The sequence below is a fragment of the Python bivittatus genome, unplaced genomic scaffold (genome assembly GCF_059951505.1).
Source record: "Python bivittatus isolate LINGU-HERP-01145 unplaced genomic scaffold, Pbiv_v1 ctg000780_np1212, whole genome shotgun sequence".
NCBI lineage: Eukaryota > Metazoa > Chordata > Lepidosauria > Squamata > Pythonidae > Python > Python bivittatus.
In genome coordinates, this window is record NW_028277108.1 from 1963929 (window position 1) to 1989555 (window position 25627).

The window sequence follows — 25627 nt, forward strand, 5'->3', positions numbered from 1 at the left end:
ACATGTACTGGCTTAAGCAGGGGGACACATCTGGCACTGCAGGATTTGAGTCCCTGGCGGCGTAGTGTGTTACTGATGGTAGCCTTTGTTACTTTGGTCCCAGCTCTCTGCAGGTCATTCACTAGGTCCCCCCGTGTGGTTCTGGTCAGAACTTTGTAGCATAATATATGTAGGCAAATATATACTTCATGATTTAAAAAAAAAAATTGGAAATGTAAATGACCTTAAAAAAGTTGAACATCTAAGTGTTGTCCAAAGTTGGCCACTTTAAGATGAGTGGCCCCCATGCTGGCTGGGGAATTCTGGGAGTTGAAGTCCACTCATCTTAAAGTGGCCAACTTTGGACAATATTGATCCAAACCAATGTGTAAGATATAACCACCAGGATTGTCCATGGAGGAAGGGGTCAAGGTAGTACCTGCAACTGTGAGATCAAAGCTGTGCTGTAGAGAAGTACCAGAAATATACAGCAGCCTTAACAAAACATCAACTTAGCCCAGAAAGACAGGAGGAAATGAGAAAGGAACTCAAGATTGGCCAGCTTTGACTCTCTTGGGTATAAGCGGTAAGGAAAGAGAAACTCTGGAAGGCTTTACAGATTCTGTTATTACAGCCTATATCAATAAAGTAGAGGTCTAGTATTTCTTGTGGTGTCTGTTTCCTGACCTGGTCTCCCTCAAAGGGCTGACACGTGCCCCCTTTTTTAAGTGTATCATACCATACACATAAAAAAGTTTTAGGGTTTCAATCTTGCAGTCTTGGCAGCCATTTTGACCCACACTGGACATCGTAATATCCATATAACGAGCCAGAAAGTGTTGCGCTGCCTCCTACATTGGTATTGTTTATGACACTTAAACTGCCTATTGGTATGGGTTCTTAGGCCTTCCAGAAAGCCCAGAAGGATGATCTAAGTCACAGAAGGAAGACCTAAAACAAGGTCCAGGAGATGGTGGGGAAAATGCTGCCACCACCTGGCAGGATCCGGTATCTCAGGGAGGAAGACCTTGTTTCAAGAATTCTTTCTCAAGGGACATAGCAAGAATGTGAGCCACATAGTTAACTGTTCCTGTCCAATACTGCAGAAAGCTACTTAGCTTGGCTTATGCTCATCCCAAGGGCAATACGCTAAGACTCAGTTAGTGGATAGGGTATAGACAGGATGTAGCTAACTGTGATATCTGCCTGTGGAGGGACAACAGCCAAGACAAAACTGATGGAGAGAGACAGCTGAAGCCAGGATACTAGGTCTTAGTACTTCAGCCCATCCATAGCAACACAATGCAGACACCCTACAAGGCCCTGTGATCAAAGAAAGATTGGGGACAATGAGTTTGTCACACTCATTTTGTTGATGGTGTTCCAGGACAAATCTGAGCCAAAAGTTAATCAGGTGATAAATTCCAAATGTAGGGGATATAATTCAAAATCTCATTCACATCTTTAAAGCGTATGGCTCTCCCAATCCCATATTGATAAATGTATGAAAGGCGTACCAAAAAGATATAATAGTGAGGCAAGCCCATTGCATATGTCTCAGAAAAACACTGCTGTAAATATATTCTTAAAGTTAACATCTGTTCGAGTTTGTGAAAGCACCTGTTTAAGATCCTGACTCAGCCCAGGTGTGAAACTATTCACAACCCAGAGCTTTGTTTAGATAGGGAGAAAATAATAGGCATCTTTAGCAAGGCAAGCTTTAGAGGACCCTTTGCGGATGGGATGTGCACACACTAAGTGACTGTAACTTAACACCTTTCCCCTCTGATAAGAGGGATATTTGGTTAATTGTTATGTAATTAAAACTCTCATTTCACCCTTGAAGTTAACTAGCTAGAAGCTTTTGTTTTACAGTCTTCTTAGCAGCAAAGGGTTGTGCAAATTTATGTATTCTGTTCCCCCAGTGGACTTTCTAAGCTTCTTCTAGGCTGTCCAGTTCTGGGGAAGATGGCCAATTGCTCATTTCTGCTTCTGGAAAACATTTTCTGATTAGGCATTCTTCCAAACTGAACCAAAGGAACAGTATCTGGCCTCACTTTATCACTGTACAACCTACCACAAGAGGTCACCCACATCCCCAAGGAAAGGAGATCTTCCCAGGAGAGCACATGCCAGCCAGAGCAAAGCAGGCAACAACTCCATTGTAGCCATCAGTGGCCTGGAAAGTTCTGCTTGTTTGGGATCTATTGCTAGAGACGCTGATAACATCCTTTGACTAACACTGCATTGGAAAGTCAGTTTTATTTCCCTGTGTACTTCATTGGGAGTTACTCCTGGGTGGTACATTAGCAGCCAATGAAGGCATTTGAATCTGAATGTCTTCAAGATATTAGACCTTGGCTCACTCACATGGATGCCAGAGACAGTTATTGACTGGGTTAAGAGGCTGCACTAAGTCATAACATGGATTGTCTGATTTTAGCTTAGTCTGTTGCACGAACCCAGCCACTTGTAGCTTATTCCAGAGGCACGATTTGCAATTGATCTTCATGGGGAATATTCAGCCATTCAAAAATTCCATGTAACTGGAAATAGACAGGAAACATGTAGCAGGTTGAATTCTATTCTGTTTGGCTACTTTTCTGTGTCTTTTTTTTTGTACAGTATACCTTCTGTGAGCCTCCTTGGGCTGGCGGAGTGGTAATAATCTCACTGGGTTTTTCGCCTTTTTTTTTACTTTTGCAAGTGTCCCCCTCCCCATCATCAAGTATACTACCTTCCTTGTGTGTAAGTATTGGGCATTGAACTACTAAGGCCTGGCATTCACCTTTGGCCATCATTTGTATGAGTGATAGAAAAAAGAAGAAAAAAAGCTGATGCAAGAGAGCCTTTTTGTCCCAAAGGAGTAGAACTATCTCATAATTGACCCGATCTCTTAGGCAATACTTTCACAAATCCCCCATCTTAACAGGAAAGTTCTCTGATCAGAAGGAGAAATATGGTCCACCTATTCCAATTAAGCTGCCCAGTTATTTGATCATTTTGCCACTGTGGTCCGTGCACATGAGCACACACCTGTGCCTTCGTTTCTTCTGCTTTCAATTTGAGGTAGATTGGGGTGTTTAAGGAGCAAAGCTGATAAACCAGCAATTATAGGAGAAAGTCAACAAGATGAGTTGGCACCACCCAGTCAGGTGGATTGTTTGCTCTGGAAAGGAAGGGAGCCAGTCTCTGGACAAGATAGGACCTAAACAGCAAAGATAAGAGTCTTCCTTTTTTTGACAGAGGCCCCTGAGCTGCAGCTAAAATGATCTTAACAGATAAACTGACATACTACTCTATAAATATGTAAAAAAGACTGTCTTGAAAGAATGGCCATTGATTTGTAAAGAACAAACAAACTCTTTCACCCTCCTTTTTTGAAAGTTTACAGCAGTGTTTCTCAACCTTGGTGACTTTAAGATGTGTAGACTTCAACTCCCAGAATTGCCCAGCCAGCATGCTGAAAAATACTGGTTTAGAGCCTTTAGTCCCCAAGTTAGTGTGATCCAGATTCTTGTTGTATATTTGGAATGGTAGATGATAACTCTGCTTATTTTGCTTACCCTGCACTTGCCCAAATCTACCAGTTTCTTCTTTCTTTCTGCAGAAAGCAACAAAAGGACAACTGTAGTGGAAACAGCAGGCTCAGTAATGATTGGTTGGTCTTTGCTTGACTGATTGTAGAAGCTCAGCCACCTGGGCTTCTAAACCCCAGTTTAACATGTTGTGTGAGCCCACGCAATTGCGGTAATTGTAACACACTATTTGTTAAAGGAATAGTAACACTAGGAAAAAAATATGTGAGAGATAATAGTTGAGCTTGACTAATCTCAAAATGATTAGCAGGGTCAGTCCTGGTTAGTATTTGGATGGGAGACACTAGGAAATTCTAGCATTGTAGGCTAGACTGGGAAGTCTAAAAAAATCCTTGAAGTAGGCAATGGAAAGCCAATTCCACATTGGTGCCCTGAAAACTATATAGGCCTGTCCATGCGGACTCCAGGACTCAGAGCTGAGCTTGACTCACCTGTGTTTGTCTGTCTTTCATCTCAGCAGCTTGAACTACAGGTTTCTCAGGTTGAGGATGATAGGAGTTTCAATCCAATCTGTCTGCAAGGGCACCAACCCGCCACTAATATAGCACCATCCTATGAATCTTCATTTGTCCTATACACGGTAACTTACTCCCAGGTGGCAAGTGCATAAAATAAGACCTGAGCCAGAAATCTATATAACGATTGCATAATAGTCTACTGTTTCCCATTATGGAGGTTATCAATCGTTTTTTTTAACATTTTGAATTTATTTTTACTTTTTTTTTAGAAGCAAGAGAGTGTCATGGGGTTCCAAGGTTTGAATTTCAATCTTTTTCGATTTACAAACATTTCTCTTTTCTTTGCGTCTCTATTCCCAAAAAAGGATGCTCTGCAAACTTTACATTTCAATGGCTTATCTGTCCTGATTGCTCCATTTTCCTTCAAGCTTTCTTTTGTATTATTCTCTGATTCCTTTAAAACAGCTTTTCTAACCTGGTGCCCTACAGACCGATGGATTATAACTCCCATAATTCGTAGCCAAGAATTATAGAATTTGTGGTTCAAATATTGAATTAGTATTCAATTATGCAGAGGTGTCCACCTGAGGAAGGTGATCTTAGAAGCTGCAGAATGAAACATATGTTCTCCCACATTAAACAGAAGAAAGAAGGGGGGGGGATGAGGAAGTTTTATTTCAACCAGAAAATAATTAAAATCTCATGTCCTTTTATTAGTTTGATTATCCAGCAGAGCGGGAATATTGAAACTCCAAGCAGTCTATTAAAAAAATCACAACTGTTCAATTTTATGAGTCGTGTTTAAAGACAAAATGATGAGGATGCATTAGCAGAATCGGTAAGGAGGGCCAAAACCACCAAATTTGGGGAATCCCTACAGGCTGTACCAAAGAATCAGACAGTCCCGTGTAAAACTTACGGGAATGATATTATAAATGGCCTAGCTTTAAGTTGGAATTAGTCGGATTCGAACTTCTGGAACGACAAAAAAGAGATCGCGGGAAAGGGGCGGGCTGCAGCGGCGGTGAAATTAAAACGCATTTTTATTCTGGGCAGCCCGGAAACCGATCTTTTCGCGCAGCTGCCCAGGAAGGCGTGATTTGAAAAGGGACTGAACGTCCCTTCCAGTTCGGCCTGCGTACAGCCATCGCCTCTTCCCGCGTCCATTTGTTCTAACTTCTCCGCGGGGGCTGCGACCGCCCGCCGCCCTTGGGTCCCTTTTCTCCCTGTGTTTCCCGCTACGGAGGAGAGTATAGACGCGGTGTTTCTCAACCCTGGCCACTTTAAGATGCGTGGACTTCAACTCCCAGAATTCCCCAGCCAGCCATGCTGGCTGGAGAATTCTGGGAGTTGAAGTCCACGCATCTTAGAGTCGCTGAGGTTGAGAAACACTGGTACGGAGGGAGGTCCGGCTCCGACGCGGGGGCGTGTTATGGTCTGCGCACTACGTAAATCGAGCGGCGCTTCCAGAGCAAAAGGAAGGCGGGGGGAAAACGCGCGCGCTCGGTCTTAAAGGACGTAAAGAGAGAGGGGTGGATTTAGGCGGGAACTGCGGCGGCGGGAGGGCGTGCGGTGGGGGAACGGAGCAAGAAGAAGCTCATAGAGCCCGTTCCGCAGCAGTCATCTGTTTCCCGAGGCCTTGGCTGAGGAAAGGTGGATTGGTGGATTCTCTCCCTTTCCTGTCTTTGTCGGCAGATGGCAGCACCGACATTGGCAGTCGCTGGACAGAGCACCACCAGGACTTTCCAGGTCTCTTTGCTAGGCTGGAAAATAAAACAAATCCTCGAAGGCAGCAAACCACTCATATTTCATGCCAAGAACTTGGCACAAATGTGTCCGTGATGGTCATCAGGAATCAAGTTTGCCTCAAAGGAAATGTGACTTCCTCCCCCCAGAAACACAAGGCAGAGCATTCCCCCTCCAGTTTTTCCCCAACAACAACCCTGTGAGGTAGGTTTGGGTGAAAGAAATTGACTGGCCCAAAGTCACCCGGCAAACTTCTGTGGCTGAAGATGGCTTTGAATCTGGCTTTCCCAAGTCCTGATCCACCATCTCAAAGCTACCCTGGGTCCCCTACTGATAGAACAGTTATGAAGGCAGGCTGCATATTACCACATTGTTGGTGGTGGCATAAAACCACGCATCCGTGGTAGTGGGGAAAACACTGCTTAGAAAAAGGAGTGAGGCGATCACCCAGTTCTGGCCACCCTCTTGACTTTTTTCACTCCCTGCAATGCAGGGGTGCCCACAAGGTGCGGTGAAAAAGTCAAGAGGGTGACCTTGAAGGTGTGAATCAAGCTCTGCCCATTTTTTATGTGCATCCCGCACACCATGCGCATAGAAAACAGGCCAAGGTTTGATTGCACCATTGCAGTTGTCCTCTTGTCTTTTTTCATCACTTCCTGCAGACCCCCCTGTTGTGATGCCCTTGAAATCACTAGTGAGAAAATGGCCATAGAAGAGGCTAGAGCAGTGTTTCTCAACCTTGGCAGCCTGAAGATGTGTGGACTTCAACTCCCAGAATACCCTAGCTAGCCTTGCTGGCTGGGGAATTCTGGGAGTTGAAGTCCACACATCTTCAGGTTGCCAAGATTGAGAAACACTGGGCTACAGAGAGATACAGGGGATTGTTACCTCCTCTGCCTTCTGAGGCATGATTTTTCAAGAAACAAAGACTTGGGGAAGAAGACAGGGCATTAAGGGAGGGTGATTCTCCTTTGCTAATCTGCTGGGGTTGCAAACTAATTCAGTCAATGGAAAGAGTGGCTTTTTAAAAGGGACAGAAGAGGAAAAAGCCATTTAGGTGAAAAGCTCCTTCTTATCCTTGAACGAAGCTGGCTAGACACCATGTATCTTTGGCTATGTTCACACTTCACACTAAGCAGTAATATGGTTTATTTGGTTTGGGCTCCATGTGTTGGGTGAGCCTTGCTACTATGGATTATAAACTCTGGGTTAGGGCTTAGTCTGATTGTGGATCAGGCCCAGAAAAGTGGGTTTCCCATTGGGGTAGGTTTGCTTCACTAACCACAATCACTGTTTCAGGCACCATGCTAAGCACAAACCAGACAGGTCACAGCCTAGCACATCAAGAGGAAACAGTCTTTTGAGTTGAGACCTACCAGCTGTAACACAGGCCAGATTCCTTCAGATCAAGGTACTTTGAGCCTGGTTGAGTTGGGAGGGAGACCCATCAAATTCCAAACAATTGTTTTAGAGAAAAGGGTGAAGGTTTGGGTTTTGAACTCACACTATCTAGTGTGATTCTCAAAAATGCAGGGGTATCCCTGGCACCCTGTACACCTTCTTCTTCTGAAAGACATTTGGAACATGCTGGGTCACAGATGGGTGGCCTTTTTGCTTGCTTTCAAAAGCCCAGTGCAGTGTTTCTCAACCTTGGCCATTTGAAGATGTATGGACTTCAACTTCCAGAATTCCCGAGCCAGCATGGCTGGCTCAGGAATTCTGGGAGTTGAAGTCCATACATCTTCAAACGGCCATGGTTGAGAAACACTGGCCCAGTGCCTAGGAGGAGGCTGCTGAGATCTCTGGGAGTTGAAGTCCATACATCTTCAAACGGCCATGGTTGAGAAACACTGGCCCAGTGCCACTAGGAGGAGGCTGCTGAGATCTCAGAAATGCTCCCCCCACCCCTGCTTCCATCTAATTTGTTTGGTCCCCCAACCCAACTTTCAAGTAATAGCAAGCCAAGTGCTTATTTGGTTGCAGGTCCCCCACGTATAGGGGAGCAATGATAGAAGTCAGGCCCAGTGTCTGCTGCCCAATACTCTCCCTTGCCCCAAAGGCTGGGGAGGGGACATCCAGCAGTGTGATCAAAACAATCAACATAGTGCCATGACAGTGTGATGGAAGCTCTGCCTCTTTTTTATATGTGTTGCACGCGCAGCCAGAGAACAAGAAGGACAAACTTGCCTCTGAGTGCCTGCAGAGCACCCTTCTTGTTTTCCTGGAATTAGGAACACCCTTTCCCCTTGTGAAGCCCAAAGGAGAACAGGTTAAGAGGAAGGGTTTCCAGTGCAGGAAAAAATGGCTTGTGGGTAGATCTTGTGTTTGAATGTTTGGAAGCTAGCCACTGGCAGGAAAGATACACCTAGTCCCCAGCGCAGGAGAACCCAACTTCAGTCAACCTGAGGACTTCATCAAGCTTTGCATGGCATGTCAAGGGCTGCACAGAAAGTCAGGTGGGGGGTTATGACTAAAATGAAAGAAAACGCACCCCTTTGGTCCCTTAACTCCTCCAAATGCCAATGCTGAAAAAGCTGAAAGGAACCCTTTTCCAATAGAAGAGAATAAATGGAGCTCAGGGTTGAAATGTGGCATCCTTGGTGCTCCCTGAGCTTGGTTGTTTGTTTGCAGATGTTTCGTTACCCAACTAGGTAACATCATCAGTGCAAGTGAGGGTGGGGTTTGCTCCTTGTTTATACGCACTGGAACCCTTTTGTTTTGTCCCAGTGCTAAAAGGAGATCTTCAGGCAGACTTATTTGAGAGCGAATTAGTTCCCACCACACCCTGAATCCCACACCAGCCACCTCTTTACCTAACATGCTGGGTAAACCCCACCCCATTTTGTGTGGCTAGCTGCGTGAACCAGAAAATTGGGTGGAGTATCTTAGAGGTAGTCCTGCCTAGCAAACCTAATCTTAATGAAGACTAATTCAAGGTTCTGCTGAATTCTGCTAGTGGGGCTTCCAAGCCAACGTGCACCTCTTTCTCCCAAAGAAGAATCTGAGTGGCCCAGAAGCCTGCATTTCCTGACCTGGAGAACCTTCAGTTGCATCAGACTACAACTTATCTAGCCTGTGAAAATCTGGATGCCTGTTAGATGACCTCCAAGAGGTAGAGTTTTCTGTCCTTCTTTGCTGTTATCTGGATTTTTACAGCCCAGTTCTAGCAGCTCTAAGCTGTGTTCCAACACACTGGGAAGGCTGCAGCTAGAGGAAGATTAGAAAAGAGAGAGCTTTGATTCCTGGCTGTGTGTTATCAGACCATCTGTGCTCAGTGGCATCATTGCCTGCTAGGAGATCAAATAGCTCTGGGTGAATTCAAGGATTAAAGCCAAATTCTGAGGCCAAATTTCAGGTACAAGAAAGACAGACAGACAGACTGTATTTGTAAGGCACGATGAGTGTGTTCACATGCGTACACAGGTCAGTTAAAGGTCTAACTGCCCAAAGTCGTCTGGACTCAGGTGGCATATAAATTTAATAAATCATCATCATTTAGCAAACACATTAGCATAGTGTTGTCCAAACTTGGCCACTTTAAGATGAGTGGACTTCATGGCTGGCTGGGGAATTCTGGGAGTTGAAGTCCACTCATCTTAAAGTGGCCAAGTTTGAACAACACTGCATTAGCACAACATGCTTGGTTAGTGTTAACTTAACTGTACTGTATATTGTGTGAACCCAGGGAATGGGTTAATACTGTAAATAAGTTAAGGCTTTTGTGTGAATGCATCCTCTGAGCAGAACTGTGCTCAACTGGGTTTTAGCCTGTGAAAACCCAACCCAGTGCTTAGTTTAGTGTAAACTCAGAAACTTGGGCTGGTGAACCGTGATGAACTTAACCACAGTAATTGGGTTGTGAGAAAGAAGGCTCCCAAAGGCCCAAAGATTTAAATGTAGGCTTACCAGGAAGCTACCCCATTGTCCTTCAACCTTTGCCTCCAACACATCAAGCCACCCTTCCCAACCTGAGTGCCATCCAGATTTGTTCAGGAACAGCGGCCATAATCCTGCTCTGTAAACTGGGAAGTATGGGAAGGGCAGTTCAACAGGTCTAAGTAGGGATGTCTGCTTTTGAAAAAGGCATCTGAGAGAAACAGAAGATGAGAGTTATTGGTTTGTAGTAGCTAAGCGCACTCTGTGTGTGTCTAGAGCAGTCTTTTTCAACCTCGGCAGCTTTCAGATGGCTGCCAATTCTGGGAGTTGAAGTCTGGGGAATTCTGGGAGTTGAAGTCCACACATCTGAAAGCTGCCAAGGTTGAAGAAGACTGCCCTAGAGCATCCCTATTCTTGGTGGGACCCTCACACCTCTCTAGTTTTGAAAAAATGCAGGAGATGGTTTTGCAATGGGTTAAGTAAAGTTGATTGACAGAACCCAGCCATGTCTCTCTGCCTTTAACCAAGGGGGCTTTGCTCAACTCTCTATATTGGGGCATGGCAGGTGGGGTGGGGGGAGTAGGAAGAAGACCTCTTTTGCTAGCAATCAGAACCAGTTCAGGAGTATTTCAGGGGTGGAACTGGGCAATCCTGTAGGGCAGTGTTTCTTAAACATTTTTTTTCCTCAGGACCCCTTCCTACTTTTTAATGGAGGACTCCAAAAGAGTTTTTGTTTGGACAGGTTGTATTTATCGATATTTAAAAGTAAAACTGACGCATTCATTGCCGCTACCGCTTCTCACGATTGTTGGGATTTTAATACTGTATTATTTTTCAGCATAGGCTGGCAAATAATTTTGATTTCGCCGCCCCCCGAGAGGGTCTACGGGGACCCCCAGGGGTCCTAGGACCACATTATAAGGACATTGCTGTAAGGCGACTCCCCGCCCCCCGCGGGTTCCCTGCGGAGTCGCCGGGCAGCGGTTCCGTCCGTGGCTGTGGATTGACGCCGCGGGACAGAAGAAAGACGAGGGGATGGGTGGGCGTGGCCGGTGGGCGTGGCCGGCCTCTTCACCAGAGGCCTCATTGGTTGACACCGGCCGGGCAGGAAGCGGCGCTGCCCAGCGGAGCTCCCAGATTGAAACCTGTTGTGCGGAAGGCGGCTGGGGCCCCTCGGCTTGCCTGCTTCGGGGAAATCAGCGGCGGGTCCCGGCGAAGGAAGACGGGCCGGGGCCCGAAGCCCGAGCGCAGGAAGGCTCCCGGCTCTGCCAGACCAGCCATGCAGTACCAGCCGTCCGGGTCCGCCGCTCTGCCCCCTCTGTACGCGCCCACACCGCTGCTGCAGCCGGTACACCCGACGCCCTTCTACATCGACGACATCCTGGGCAGGGGGGCGCCGGGGCCGCCGGGGCCGCCGCCGCCCACCCTGCCGTCGCCCAATTCGTCCTTCACCAGCCTGGTGGCTTCCTACCGGACTCCCATTTACGAGCCGACGCCGATCCACCCGGCCTTCTCGCACCCCCTGACTGCCGCCACCTACGGGAGTGGCCCCTACGGCGCTGCGCCCGGGGCGCCGCTCTACCCGTTTCCTCGCGCGGTCGGCGATTACTCGCACGCCCTCCTCCGCCACGACCCTCTGGGTAAGTCTCGCGACCAGCGGCCCGGGAAACGGGAGGGAGGGGGAAGCGCAGCCGAGGGCAGGCGCCTGGATCCGGCTAGCCGGCTCAGGAATAAGGGGGAAGCGGAGCGCCGCCCCTCTCTCCGCGGCTTTGGCAAGAGCCCGCCCGGCCTCCAGGTCCACGGGCTCGCCTGATTTCTGAGACCTCTGGCGCTCCGGAATCAGAGCCATTGCTCCGCCTTGGGGGCGATTCGCTGAGGGTCTTGAAACGTTTTCTTAAAAGGTGGCCGTAAAATAAGTCCTCAGATAAAGCGTTTTGTTTTGTTTTGTTTAAGTAGGAGTAACAAGCAACGCCCAGCCTGTTCCAAACCCCGCAGGAGCCCATCAGCTTCAGCGGTTTGTCACTTTTCACTTGCGCCCGCGAATGAAGTGCCGCCCGTCATTCCGGACTAATTCATCGGGGGGGGGGAGGCGTCGTCGTCAAGTAATCGGCATCCCAGCCCGCGAGTTGTGAGGCCGTCTGAACCGGAGCCAGCTTTGATAGCCCGTTGAAGACCAAAAGTGGCTCAGTTTATAATCCGGTGGACGGGAGTCCGGGCCTGGACAAGCAAATGCGCGCGAGGCTCTGCAGCCACGATCGCCTTGTCATTTGCTTGTCTGTGGTTTCAGCCGAGGGACGCGGTGACCTCTGAGCTGGTGAGAAACACGCAGAAAGCATAGTGCTGTTGTTTTTGCTTTATTTGGGCCACGAATAGTAACCGTCCAGCGAGTAGCGAGGCTCTGCTGGAGCGCTGAAGGTGGGTTATCTCGGCCTGGTTTTCCTTTCCAGCCGGCTCTTCTCCTGACGGCTTTGCTGGGAAATCGGCTTCGTTGAATGAGCAAATGAGTTGCGTCCCAAAACGTCCACCGCGCTCTTCCCCTGTCCGGGTTTCCTCGGAAGTCGGCGTCACGGGGGCGACCAGATAAGCTACACGCAGAGGCTGGGATGGAGGGCGAAGTGAGTGAGGGCTGGGAGGGGGCCGTGAGTGTGGATGCGGTGGGAAAGATCTGCGTTAGCTTCCTACGTTACGCGCACTTTGATCTTCGCGGACCTGTGCCCATATAATTTTTTTCTCCGCGGCATCCCCACCCCCCAAAATTAGGATCCAGTAATGGGGAGCCCCTGGAAACATCGAAAGAGGAGCGTATTTTATCACTTTTCGTACCTTGAAAAACAGTAACTAAAAACAGCCGTCGATCAGATCATTTAATTATTGAACTTTATCTTGGACGCGTCTACATTCCTAGGAAGAATCTGGGGCCCCGGAGTTATTCTAGACTCGGAACCACATCCATTGTCCCCGAATCCTCTGCATTTCAGCCCCTTTTCCTGAAAAACAAATCACCTGGCTTTGAAGCGGCGGCGGGTGTGTGTGTGTGTGTGTGTGTGTGTGTGTGTGTGTTCCCACCGTCTTCCCGCGGTGTTCCTACGGCCCATTAAACTATACGGCACCCCTATTTTAGTCTAGTTTGACACAGGATTCCAGCTTCTGTAGTTAGCATAGAAGTCAATCGGTCAGGCAAGGTCGGAAACTTGGCTTAATTAAGAAAGCGGCGGTGCTTCCGTTACTCGCGGATAAGCGTCTTGTGCGAATCCCAGGGAACACGGGTGGCTGATGCGCTAGGACTCCAACGCCCATGCCCGCCTGGGAATTCTGGAAGCTGGGATCCCAGAACAATTGGAAAATACCAATCCCGGGTTTCCTTGGATCTCTTGGCCCAACCCCCGGCCCGGTTCGACCTCGCGTCTTTGCGAGTCGCCGGCTTGGCCGTAGGAGTCGGTTCGTGCCGTCTGAGCGAGGTTGCCTGACCCCTTTCCGTTCATACAGGATATCTTGAGCTCTTGATAGGAGCAAATCTGGTTTCAGAAGCTGTAAAGTATTTTCCTGGCCGCCCGGAGCTGGCTCGTCTCCGGGAGCCGTGCACGCTGCTGATTATTTTATCGACATCCTCAATACAGACACATTCAGGAAACACTCGGCTTCTGATAGCCCGGATCCGTTTTTCTGATATTGTTCATTTCCTCTGTGTGGGATGGAGCTTTATGACAGCTAAAATAACTCGTTGCTTCCTTTCAAGAAAAGAAAAGAAAAAGGCTGTTTGCACCAAAATTGCTGAATGCCTGTCGCAAACAACAATGCTGCATTTTCAAAGGCGTGGGGACAGACAGAAACCCAAAACCTAAGGGGGGGAGAGAGGGGGAGACAGACCCTTTGAAAGGCGCCTGCTCGGCCTTCTGGCGCGCCCGCGGGATCCCTGGCCTGTTTACTCCGCAGTCAGTTCCACCCCACTCCGGGGAGACTTCAGGAGGTGCCGGACTGTCGTCTTTCTGCTGCCGCCTCAATGTCATTTTCCTCCCAGGAACATCTCAAGAGCTTCACGCCTCCACGAGTTTGGGGGGGGGGCACCTCAAAGGCTACCAAAGGGAGGCGGGGGCACTGCAAATTTTCGTGGCTTCCTGGCCGCTTTGGAGCTTGGCCGGAGTTGTAAACGGAGATGGCAACCCACCGCCCTTAGACTCAGGAGGAGTAAGTGCCCCTGAAGTGGAAGTGCTTAATTGAAACAGCCTCTACCACCCCCACGGGGGGGAGCCCACTGAACAGGTGCGGATTAGGAACTGGAAAGTGGCACCCGATTCCACTCGCCCGATGGGACTTACTTCTGAGTGGACTTACATATAAATCTTGTAAAAAAAGAATGGCTGGGTATGAGACACAGATTAGGCAACCACAGTTTAGCCCAGCATGTTGGTCGATTAGTTCAGGGCATCCTGGAAACCAGAACATTATGTTGAGTAAACAGAGGTTAAGTTAATCAGAAGTATGACTTCCAGGGAATCTAATCTCCAAAGATGTCTGCCTCGGGATTCGGATTTCTGGGGGGTTGTCTTCCTATGGCGTTCCCTTGCGGATTTAGCTTGGGAACAACAATTTCAGTTTCCCTGAAAGGACAGAAGCTTTATTCAGAATAAACTCCATCGTATGCAACATAAACCGCCTGCCTTGCAGGGCAGTTTGTGAAGAGGGGATGACCATTTCATATACAGAAAATATGTGAATTCTCTCCAGAATTATCTGTTGGATTGCAGCTCACCTCAAGGCTGTCTGGGGCATGAGGATCTGAACCAGCCTCCTCTTTTTCCCAATCTTGCCCAGATTGAAAACAGAGACTGAGTAATAAGGATTTGCTCCCAGTTACCATTCACTTTTCACACACAAGTATTTTAATTATTTCTAACGATAAAACAGCAAAGCACATTTGCTATGGACAAAAAACATCCATGAATTTTAATGGGATTTTGTCCCTAAGTGTGTTTGATTCCAAGGCTAAATTTTTTCACTTTGTTTCCTCCTGTCCAATACATGTAGTTGATAAGGAGGATTGATTAACTAGATTTGTTCCAGATAGAGATAATTTAACAAAGTTTTGTGGCTTATCCAAGAGGCTCTTCTGGGGAAAGACACTGCATGAATTATATTTGACCACACACTTTTTTTCTTTTTCTGAATCAATTTACATCCACATAAACGTATCTTAAGTATTTGCAAATATAAAATGTCTGTGTATATATTTTGCCTTTTCATTATAAATTCCACTCATAGATATGTAAGATTATTGTAGGAATTATATACGAAAATATGTTGGACATTCTATGGATATTGGATCTTCTGTAACAAATATTATTGCTCTTTTTGATTTTTATTACTTTGTTGATGTACACCCTGGCTTACATTATTTGGAAATAAATCTCCTCCCTTCCTTTTAATCTGAAAACCAGAGCCTGGCTGATCCAATTCAGTTTCATTTCCAACTATAAGGTTTTCAGTTAAGGATGCACATTACAACTGTGGGATTTTAGCCTGGCATTCTACTCGTTGAGACCGAGGAAAATCCCACGAATTTAAAAATAGTGTCACTTCTGAATAAACCGTCTAACTTTTTGCTGGGGCATTTCCAGCAATTTCAAGAGAATCACTGAGGTTGCCACCACGTTTTGACACAAGAGCCAATTGCCAGAGAAATGGGGTGGGGAGCGATCTTATGCCTGCGAGAAGGGGGATATATGATTGCTGTCTAAAGCGGTGGAAAGTAAGCAGAAGCCAGTTGGATATCCCTGCCGAAGTAGTTGTTTCTGTGAGGAAATTAGTAAAACAGGAACAGTAACCTTGCTGCACTCATTTTATGTTCACTGGATAAAATCCTCTAGAGATACAGTCCACAGGCCCCTAAATCCACATGGTTTATAAGATTCCAGTTCTCATGCAGGCATTGAGTGTCTTGAAGCTCTGTGCCAATGAAAGAAAGAAAGAGAAAAGAAAGAAAAAGAGAGAAAGAGAGAAAGAGAAAGAAAGAAAAGAGAGAAAAAGAAAGAAAGAAAAAGAAAGAAAAAGAAAGAAAGAAAAAGAAAGAAAGAAAGAAAAAAGCTGTTCTGCCTCTTCTATCCCAATTGCCAGCATAACTTTAAAAAGACAAATAGAATTTTATTTTTTACTTACATATATTCTAGTAGGCCGGGGGAGCATATAATTTTCAAATTAAACTTCGTTGTTCGAGCCAGTGGGACCAAATAAAATTAGGAGGATGGTGGCGGCTTCCCTCCCCTCCTTTTTTTCTCTATAAATCTAAAGGGGCGAAGCTGATCCGCGATGTGTATTGAATGGCTCCAAGTCACTCGGGGCAAAATTGCTTTAGGAGATTATTGCTACAGAACGTGTCTGTCTGAGTTGATGATCAGAGGTTTCGATGGCTTGAATCGAGAGCCAGAGGCGGCCAGGTGGGCGGTAAAACCCCTTTTGGACCGTCCCCTTAAAAGGGTACCTTCGGACCGAGAACCGCTAAAGCTTCCAATCAAATCGGGACGCTACAGAATGTGCCTCGGCAGGTTTCAGGTCGCTTGATCATGAAAGAAAACAGAATCCTGCCCCCTTCGCGAACCTATCTGCCCGCTGATAAAACGAGATCAATACGCTTGGGGAATAGACCTCTCGATAGCTGTTAGCCGCGAGCGCTCAACGAAACCTCCATGTTTAGGAGTAGTGCACCTCCAAGGACCAAAGAATGAGAATAACCCGAGAGGGTGGGAGTTCGGCAGAGGGCGACCAGCAGGCCAGAGAAGGCCTGGTCTGGTCCAGGAGGAGCAGGCGGGAGAGGAGGTCTGGGTCGCGTCTTTTCAGCGCGGGGAGGGCGGCGGCGGCGGCGGCGCCACTCTTGCCTTCCAAGTTGGTGCCCGGGGCTTGGGGCCATGAACGAGCTGCAGGGAGAAAGCTCGGCTCTTTCTTCTCCTTTTGATGCACCAACAGGAAACACATTGGCGGAAATGTTGCCCTCGCCCACTGCGGCCTGCTTCCAGGGTCTTCTGCCCGCTGGCGCACGTCAGAAGGGGAGAGCGAAGGCTGGCAGGAGAGAGAGCCGGGCTGACTCGGTCCGGCTGCCACCCCACCCCACCCCACCCCCGGCAGATCGGGTCTTTAGTCCTTATTAACAACCAGCTGTCCTTTAGAGGAGTCTAGTTGCCCGTCTAAATCAGCTGACTTGCTTCTTAACTGGGTGGGGTGGGGTTACGATTTTAGGAGGGTGGCGGGGTTGAGAGCTATTGTTTGCTGTGGGTTTCGCCTGTGGTGGGAACCCGACCCTTTTGCTTGGTAACCTATGTTTCATGACTGCGAGTTGATCGTATGAATAAAGCCAATCGCCATCAGTTCAGTTCGGGGGTTCAGTGCCTCCAAAACTGCTTTGAGGGTTTGGTGCGAGCCTCCCTCGAAACCTAACCCACCCGCTGTCTCTGGGCATTAAAGGGACAGCGCGATGCTCCACCTGTTGAAAGGAAGCCCCCCCAGCTCGACTGATTTACACTACAACTCCCACGATCCCTTGCCCTTTCAAACTGCCTGGGGCTGATGGGAGCTGAAGCACGTGGAGGGAAGTAGGTTGCCTCCCCCAAACCATACTGGAACACGGCAGTCTTCTCGGGACGCCCCCAACCATATATTAACCAAGCACGCTTTGGCCTATTGTATATCGTCCTGCTTCAGGGTGTCCTTCAAATCATACAGCTGGATTGAGTAAATTACGAGTAAAGTAACAGGGGTTTGCGCGAATACACCCTCCTAGTAGATATTGGCAGAATGGGGCTTGGAATTCACAAGACCTGCGTGGGATCGCGCAGTAAGGCCTGGACTGCAGTTGGGCCCAAAAGCGAATTTTAGGTCTGGGAAAGGAAAGGGGACCCCTCACCGTGTAGTTTGTTTCTGCCAAAATGTTTTTGGCGAAACGGGGGCTCCCCGTTCGACTGGGAAACAGCCCACTTGGCAGCAAAATAAGCGATTCTCTTCCCGTCTGTAGTCTTCAGTTTTCTCAGCGTTTAAGGTACCGCAAGCCTCGCTGGTGTACTGATTAAATATTCCCAATATACCCGCCTGAAAGAAGATAAAAATGGGAAATATTTGTTACCCGAGCGGTAATGTTTGCAGAGCTCCGACCAGACCCTTCCCAACGCGCATGTGTTTGTCATGACACATCTGTGGCCAGGTGAGGATTTTAATGCTGTTTAAACACCTTTTGAAAGAAGCCCGTAAAGGGAAGAAGAGCGACATCTCTGCCACTCCACGCTCTTCTTACGGAGCGATTTATCAACGAAACGCTCGAATCTCGGCCGCTTCCTTGACGGTCACCTCGGGACGGCGCCAAATAGCGCAGGCAGAGAACTTCCCATCTCCGCGCCCCGCTTTGCAGGCTGCCGGTTCCCCCAACTCTGAAGTAACCGAACTGGGCGGGGGGACTGGGGTTGGCTCGTTTTTTCGGGATTAACGATCAGCGGAATTATGAACGAGCGCTTTTTCCGAGTTTAGCCAAGGGAAGGGAAGTACTCCGGAGTAGACAAGTGAGGGTCTGGGACGGGAAGGCGTAGGTCCATAGCGGGAAAAGTGCGCCCGTCCGGCGCTCCCTGACCCGCCCCGGTGCGTCTCTTGCAGGAAAGCCGCTACTCTGGAGCCCCTTCATGCAGAGGCCGCTGCACAAGCGGAAAGGAGGCCAAGTGCGGTTTTCCAACGACCAAACCATCGAGCTGGAGAAGAAGTTCGAGACGCAAAAATACCTCTCTCCGCCGGAACGGAAGCGCCTGGCTAAGATGCTGCAGCTCAGCGAGAGGCAGGTGAGGAGGGGGGGCGGGACCACGCTCGGTCGCCCTTCTCCCGCCAAAACTGAATTCGGGGAAGCGGGGGTCTCCCGCGAGCTTCGGAGGCAGCCACGTAGTAGCGGGACCGAAGGCTCCTTCTCCCGCGAAGAGGCACCTGCCTTTGGGCCGAGGCCGGTGGAAGTCTCTGCGCGCGGTGCCTGCGCCGTCTGAGGAATGCGCGCCTGCCTTGGTCGTGCATGGGATTCCCGAAAGCTTGATGCCCCCCCCTCGTTTTAGAGCGGTGGCCTCTAAAGTGGGGTACATGCGTCCCAAAGCTGCACAATATGATCCACTGAGGTGTGGGAAGAAAACATTAGAATTTATGTCTATTTTTCATTTAAAGCAGTGGTTCCCAAACATTTTGGTTTCAGGACCCGTTTACATTCTTAAAAATGATTGTAGACCCCAAAGAGCTTTGGTTTATGTGGGTTGTATCTATCCGTATGTACTGTACAGAAATTAAAAGTGAGAAATGTTAAATATTTGACCTTGTGGACCCTTAAAGGGTCTTGGGGACCCCCAGGGGCTCCCAGACCACACTTTGAGAACTGCTGATCTAAAGCAAAAAGAAAGAAGTTAAGCTGTATGAATACTTTATATTAAGTATAAAGAATATACCAAATTTATGTAATTTGGGGGGGTTATGTATCTATAATACGTTAGTATAGTAGTAGTATTTAATTTATAAATAAGTAAACATACACATGTTGAAGTGCATGCTATTTTTTTTTTTACTGATGAGGTGTGAATCAAAAATTTGGAGAGCTTTAGAGGATCCACTATGGATCACATTCAACCCACTGCTTGTTCATCAGAAAACTGGATATCAGAGGAGTTACTCCCAAATTCTACAAATGCTACCTGCTTTCTGCAGGCCTCATAGAAGCCCACTGGTGCGCTTTAATCAGTTGGAACATAGCTGCGTCCTCTCAGCGTAGGATCAATGCAATTACAGTTAGACCTCACTGTCACTCCATCTGATGAGCTCTTTTCTCTTGCTGGAGAAAGTCTCTGGATTTGGGAACAGAATGGGTGGCGGGTGTGTGTGTGGAGAGCCTGTAAGTGGACTTCATTGCTTCCAAACCTTCTTGTTCTGCCCTTTTAGGGGCCTGAAACAATATGACAGTGGCTCCCCTTGTCAGGTTCTTAAATAGGCATGTTTGGCTTTACAGGGTGGACTTCCTGTAGACAGGTTGGTTCAGAAGTTACATTTGAATTAGCTTCCCCCCCCTTAAATCTGATTATTATTATTAAAAAAAGATCTAGTAGACTAGACTGTCTAGTAGACTTTTATGGCAGTGCCCCTGTTTAATTCTGATGAGCATCTCAGGCCTATTCATCTGTAGGCAGTTAAGCTTGTGTAGGATTGAAATTTAGAGGGTTTTTCCCCCCATGTTTTTCTCCTATTAAGCCTCTTTCTCTCCCACCTTATATCATCTAGGTTAAAACATGGTTCCAAAATCGGCGGGCAAAATGGAGGCGCCTAAAGCAGGTAAGGGTGATGTTTTCTGATTTTGAATCTTACTAGCTTTCCCCAGGTTCCTGTATTTGAAGTTGATCAGAATCACAGGGACTGCTTAATTGTCTCAGTTTGCTTAAGAGGAAAAATGGCATTCAGGAACATTGGATCTCAAAAGCTCCTGAATCACAGCAACATGTTTGGTTTTGCAAAAATTGTGGCAAGACCAAAGCTTTTTCCAACCACGTCTAGATATTGTTGGCAGTTTCCTATGCTAGAAGATACACGTGTGCTCTCTGTTTACATGCAGTTAACACATTCCCTGGCTTCACACATTATTCTAAGCCATGATGTCTTGTTTTAACCATGCATTGATGACTGAATCATAGTGGCTGAGTTCACACATCGTGATAAGCTGTAAAATGTGGTTTATAACCACAATGGTTATGCACATATAGCCTGTTTTATCAAAATCAAACCAAGCACATTATACAATGTCAGTATGATTTCTTTTGTGTGGGATTCACACAGTGGTTAAGATATAGTTTCTTAACTTTGAAACTATCTGCTCTAGTTGATTTCCGTGGAACAGAACCAATGTAAAATCTAATTTGCCTAATTTTGATGGATTACCTTTCACCCTTTTGTCTTTGACAATTCATCTTCTCAGCCATTATTTCCAAACTCACAGTTAAATTTATAGCTCTATAGATGTTGATCTCTCATACAAATATTAACAGATCTAGTCCTGCTTATCTTTTTGAGATCAGTCAAAGTCAGGTAGATGTGTAGCTCATGTCTAGCTACTGTTTTATTAAAGAATGAGCGGCTCAATTGAGAAAATTAGACTTCTGTGCTGGCCAAAAGAAGTTTGAAATAGCCACTGCAGTAAGGAAGAGATTGGCTTTCTCATCAAGTAGCCTTGATTCTGTGACTTCTGTGTTTGTTCTCAGGAGACCCCTCAAGTCAACAAAAAAGAAGAGTCAGAAAGTGGAGAAAGTCTTCAGAGTTCCAAACAAGAAAGTTGTTTGAGTCCTGAGCTGGATAAGGGAGCTTCTCCAACCAGACCACAATATACCCCCTCACCTGTCTCCCAGGAAGAGTTGGATTCAGACATCTCAGATGATTCAGATCAAGAGGTGGACATTGAGGGGGACAAAGGCTATTTCAATAGTCCCCATCTGTAGCACTTGAAGATGGACTTTCCCTCTGTTTGCACTTTAAGAGGAACTGACTTGACAAAAAAATCAGTGCTACAAAAGAAAGGGTTTGTCCCTTCTCTTTCAGTTGGAGGGAAAGAGAGGGAAGGAATAACAAACTTTGTAAATAATTGTCATTGTGTTTGTTCAGACAATCCATTTGATAAAGGAGTAGATCCCTTCATGACTGGAAGGGAGTCCATTTCCATTCCTATATTTGTATTGGGATTGATTTTATATCCTACCCCAGAATGCTGCATTCTCCTCCATGAATTCAAACACGAAGATCCTTAGTCCACAGAAAAAAACAATCACAACAGGGAGAGAAAACATGAAAAAGGAATTTTCTGATGTCTCAAGGAGAATTTTAGTTCTTGGGATGCATCCTTTCGCAAAGATGTCACGAATGTAGTGGAATGCAGAATGAAATCGAAGTTTTGCATGGGTCATGGGAATGTCCTTCATGAAAACAGAGTGGAATAGCACATTCCATTAAAATAACCTTCCCTGATGTATGGAAAACAATGTAAGAGACATTTACTAGGTGTGTAGCAAGTTCTTAAATAATAGGAATAACAGTGGGAGAAGGAAAAGGAACTTCATTTTGGCATATTTTCTGCAACGAGAATGGGTTGATTTGAGATACGAGTGATCTAAGGAACTGTGCATTGGGCTATAATATCCACACTCATCAGTCTGTGGAGATTGAAGTCCATGGGTGGAAGGGAGGAGCTTTATGGTTATGTTCACTCATCATGCTTAGTCATAATGTGGGTTTTTGGTTTGTAGATCATAGTTTGTGGGTTTGTTTTTTATGTAAATCAAGCCACTGTAGTTATTCAAGAACCCATGGCTAAAAACATGCCTTAGAATGAACTATGGATCCAGATTGTATGAAAAGATTCTAGCTGTGTATTCTGGCTCAGGAACAAGAGAGAATCGTGGGAAGGATGTATTCACCAAGACATAATGTAGTATGTTTCCTTTTAGCTTAGTGTGATCATAAGTCATACTATAATGTCGTGTATGATCCAGATCATTAGAGCATGTTCAAAATCCTGGCTGGGTTTGCCTACTTATTTGTGGCTTAGAATGTTACATTAACACAGCCAGTGTGGTTTTTATAGCATAGTTTACATGTTGTATAGTTTCAGTAAACAATGGCCAAAGAATGCCAGAGACCAACAGACACTAACTTAGCTTTCCCCAACCTGCTACTCTCCAGATGTGTTGGCCTATAGCGACAACTGTCCCTAAACCACTTCTATAGCCCAAGACATCTGATGGGCACCAGATTAAGGAAGGCTACAGAGGACAGTACAAAGGAAATACTGTATTACTGTGCACCTCCACCAGGTTGCTGTCTTTTCAACTAACACTATTATAGTTTTAAACTTGTCTACTCAGACATAAGCCCCATTATGTTTAGTGGGATTTATTTCCCAGATGTATATAAAATCGCAGACCATTTTTTAAAAAAACTACAGTAAACAGTTCATTTTAATGCATTTTTAAAATGTTCTTATATGTATGCGTATATATGTGCATCTGTATGTTCATAAGGATGGGGACTAAAAATTTTAATGCATTAGGTTACTTGCCCTTTACGTTCTGCTAATCGTTTTTATATAAGGATCTGTTGTGTTTAAGTAGAGCTTGCGTGCTAATTACGTTTTGAGGGTCAGAAGGAGCCATGTGCACTACTAAGGCTAAGAAATGTCTACATGAAAACTTTAATGAGATTGCCTTTGTAAATGTGATGGTCTGTTACCTCTCTCCTGCCTGGACCTATTTGCTCTGCATTTTAGAGAGTCTGGCTCAGAAAGAAGGTATCCTCAAGTTGAATTTTATTCTGCTAACTGCACCCATGCAGGTTTCTAGGCAATGTTACTGAAATGGTTTGCCATTCCCTTCTTCTGGAATGATTTTTCAACTTCTACCCAGCAGTGATGGAATTCTCAGGCAGGCTGCAAGCAAAATCCATACCTAGTTGAAGATTATGAAACTATCTTATGGATAGATAGAAAGATGTTGGAGAGAAATTTGTGGCAAATGCATTTAGGAGTTGCCTTGACCAAGTGATACTGCTAAGCCATAAAACATTTACACATGGCAATTATGCCCATGAATTCTGGCATCTTGATTGAAGGGGACTGCAAAAAAAGAGATTGCATATGGCCCTGGGACCACTGTGAGTTGTGTGAACCACAGTTTTTAAACTATGGTTCTATGGCCAAGGTAAACAACCTGCATCCTGCAAATGGTCCCCATTGGTGGTGCACTGCATGTGGGGGCCCAGCACTCCTTTTGCAGCCTCCCCATGCCTTGGAATTGCACTGCTGAAATTTGGTGGCAGAATAGGAATTTTCAGTGGTGCAGTTTTCCCCCCTCCGAAATACAGGGTGGGAATGGAGTAGGAGGCAAACTCTGCCCATTTTCCCTATTAAAAAGTTCCCAACCCACTAACATGTTCTGAAATCATGCTCTAAAATTAGGCAATTTTTCTGCCTACAGTTTTGAGCCATTTGAGAAAGTTAGGGTAGCAGAAGCTAGAAATAGGAGTAGTTTGCCTCCTGGAGGCTGCCAATTCTCATTGCCTAAAAAACAGGCCATTCTTTTGTTTCAGGGGGGTTTAAGAGCAAGAATAGAGCAGTTTGGTTTTCAGAGTTCTCCTGTCCATATTCCTACTCTTAAGCCCCCCTCCAAACACCAAAAAAGGGACTGAAAAAAAATCTTGTTACCGGGCAGCCTCCTGCAGTCATCCAAAAAGTTGGGGGCTGAGATGGGGCCTCACTGCTTAAAGTTTGCCCGCTCCTGATTCGTGGCTTAGCTCAGCAATACGCATCCTCCCCATCCCAAATATGACAGCTGCTCAACATTAGCAAAAATTCAATCTTGAATTGTCAAGCAGTGCTTTGTCTGTCACATGAAAACGAAAAGTCTGCATCTCTTTGTACCTGTTGTACAGTGAATAAAATAAAATAGAAGGAAATCTACTATGCAGAGCAAAAGGTGTGGGCAAGAAGTGAAGGTTTACTGTTTTATGTTTAGTAGCTCCAAGTTCTTGGAATTCAAAAAACTGTAAGCCTTCATGTTCTAGACATAGATTCCAGACTATGTACAAAATCCTAAGCCTTTGTAACATATCAACATGGTTATGTACACTGTCATCTTCTCACCTACTGTCTGGATAGGGTGACCCTTTAACGAAGTTCCTAAGTTTATCTGAGGCTATGTGTGTTGTTCAGATTTGTAGTAGCCACAATTGTTGGTTTGCAAGAACTGGAATTGGAAATAAAGGCTAGTCATTAGTTCAAATTCTAATTTCTGCAAACCAAGAATGTGTTGATGTGATATGTATAACTTGAATTAAAACTTGCAACCGTGGGCAGGTGGCAAGTGACACTGTCTGCATCACGATATCACACGAATGATGCAGAACGTTGTTCACATCATTTGCACAAAGATGATATGCATGACATCATGACTTGTACTGAACACCTGCGCTTTCAGCTTAAAGGATCATCTGCAATAGGGAGTAAGATTACAATGCACTTATTCCTCTTAACTTGCTACAGAAACGTAGCATGTTATATGGCCATAGCCATAGAGTAAGACGAGAAATACTGTGTTTTTATCCCTCCTGCTGCTGTTTCTGTTGTGTAGTTGTTACATTTTTATTTTGTTTAACAGAGAATCATATCAATACTTTTGGATTAACTTGTGAAATAAAACTGGGCCAGTGCCCACCCCGGGCAATTAGTAATATGCTTAAGTAATCAGCCATGCATTTTATGGACTATTGTAATAGATGACTTCCAAGTATGTTCAAAAGAAAGTATGTATTGCTAGCTGGGGAATTCTGGTTGAGAAACACTGCTGCAGAAGGAGTTTGAGAAAGGAATTTAGAGATAACAAGCTTTGGGCTCAGTAAATCAGCGTTCCTCAATTTTTAGTGAGAGTGTGCCTTCGAGTCAGTGTTGACTCCTAGTGACTGCCTGGACTAGTCCCTGCGGTTTTCTTGGCAACATTTGCAAAAGTGGTTTGCCCTTGCCTCATTCCTAGGGCTGAGAGAGAGGGGCTGGCTCAAAGGTACCCAGCTGACGTCATACCCAAGACAGGACTAGAACTCATGGTCTTCTAGTTTCTTCTGGTGCTTTTAATCAGTTCACTCAACTGGCTCTCTTCCTTAATTTAGCACTCTCCAGAGTATCTGTTCAGGCCACAGTAGAAAAGACTGCAGTATGAGAACCTTATTTAATTTAGCATTTAATGTTTCTTTAAGTCCACGTTTTCAAAAGTTTGTAAGAAGACCACTTCTCCTGAAACATTACTGCATTTTGGAGAAAAACTTAAGAAAGAGGACACTTGCATGCTAGATGTTATAAAACCAGAATATTTCACTGTAAATGTGTAGATTTTTTATGAATATCTTTAGAAAGGGAGCAAGAAACTTCATCTTTGATAACCTTTTTCAACC

The 25627-nt window shown here is 46.0% G+C and overlaps 1 protein-coding gene across 1 annotated transcript; it reads left to right on the plus strand.

Annotated features, from left to right (window-relative positions):
* Nucleotides 1-10764: 10764 nt before the first annotated feature.
* On the plus strand, nucleotides 10765-24906 carry HHEX (hematopoietically expressed homeobox). Its single transcript, XM_007429961.3, has 4 exons — nucleotides 10765-11298; nucleotides 18287-18465; nucleotides 19931-19981; nucleotides 20902-24906. The coding sequence occupies exons 1-4, from the start codon at nucleotides 10938-10940 to the stop codon at nucleotides 21133-21135; spliced, it is 825 nt and encodes a 274-aa protein (XP_007430023.2). The 5' UTR covers nucleotides 10765-10937; the 3' UTR covers nucleotides 21136-24906.
* Nucleotides 24907-25627: the final 721 nt, after the last annotated feature.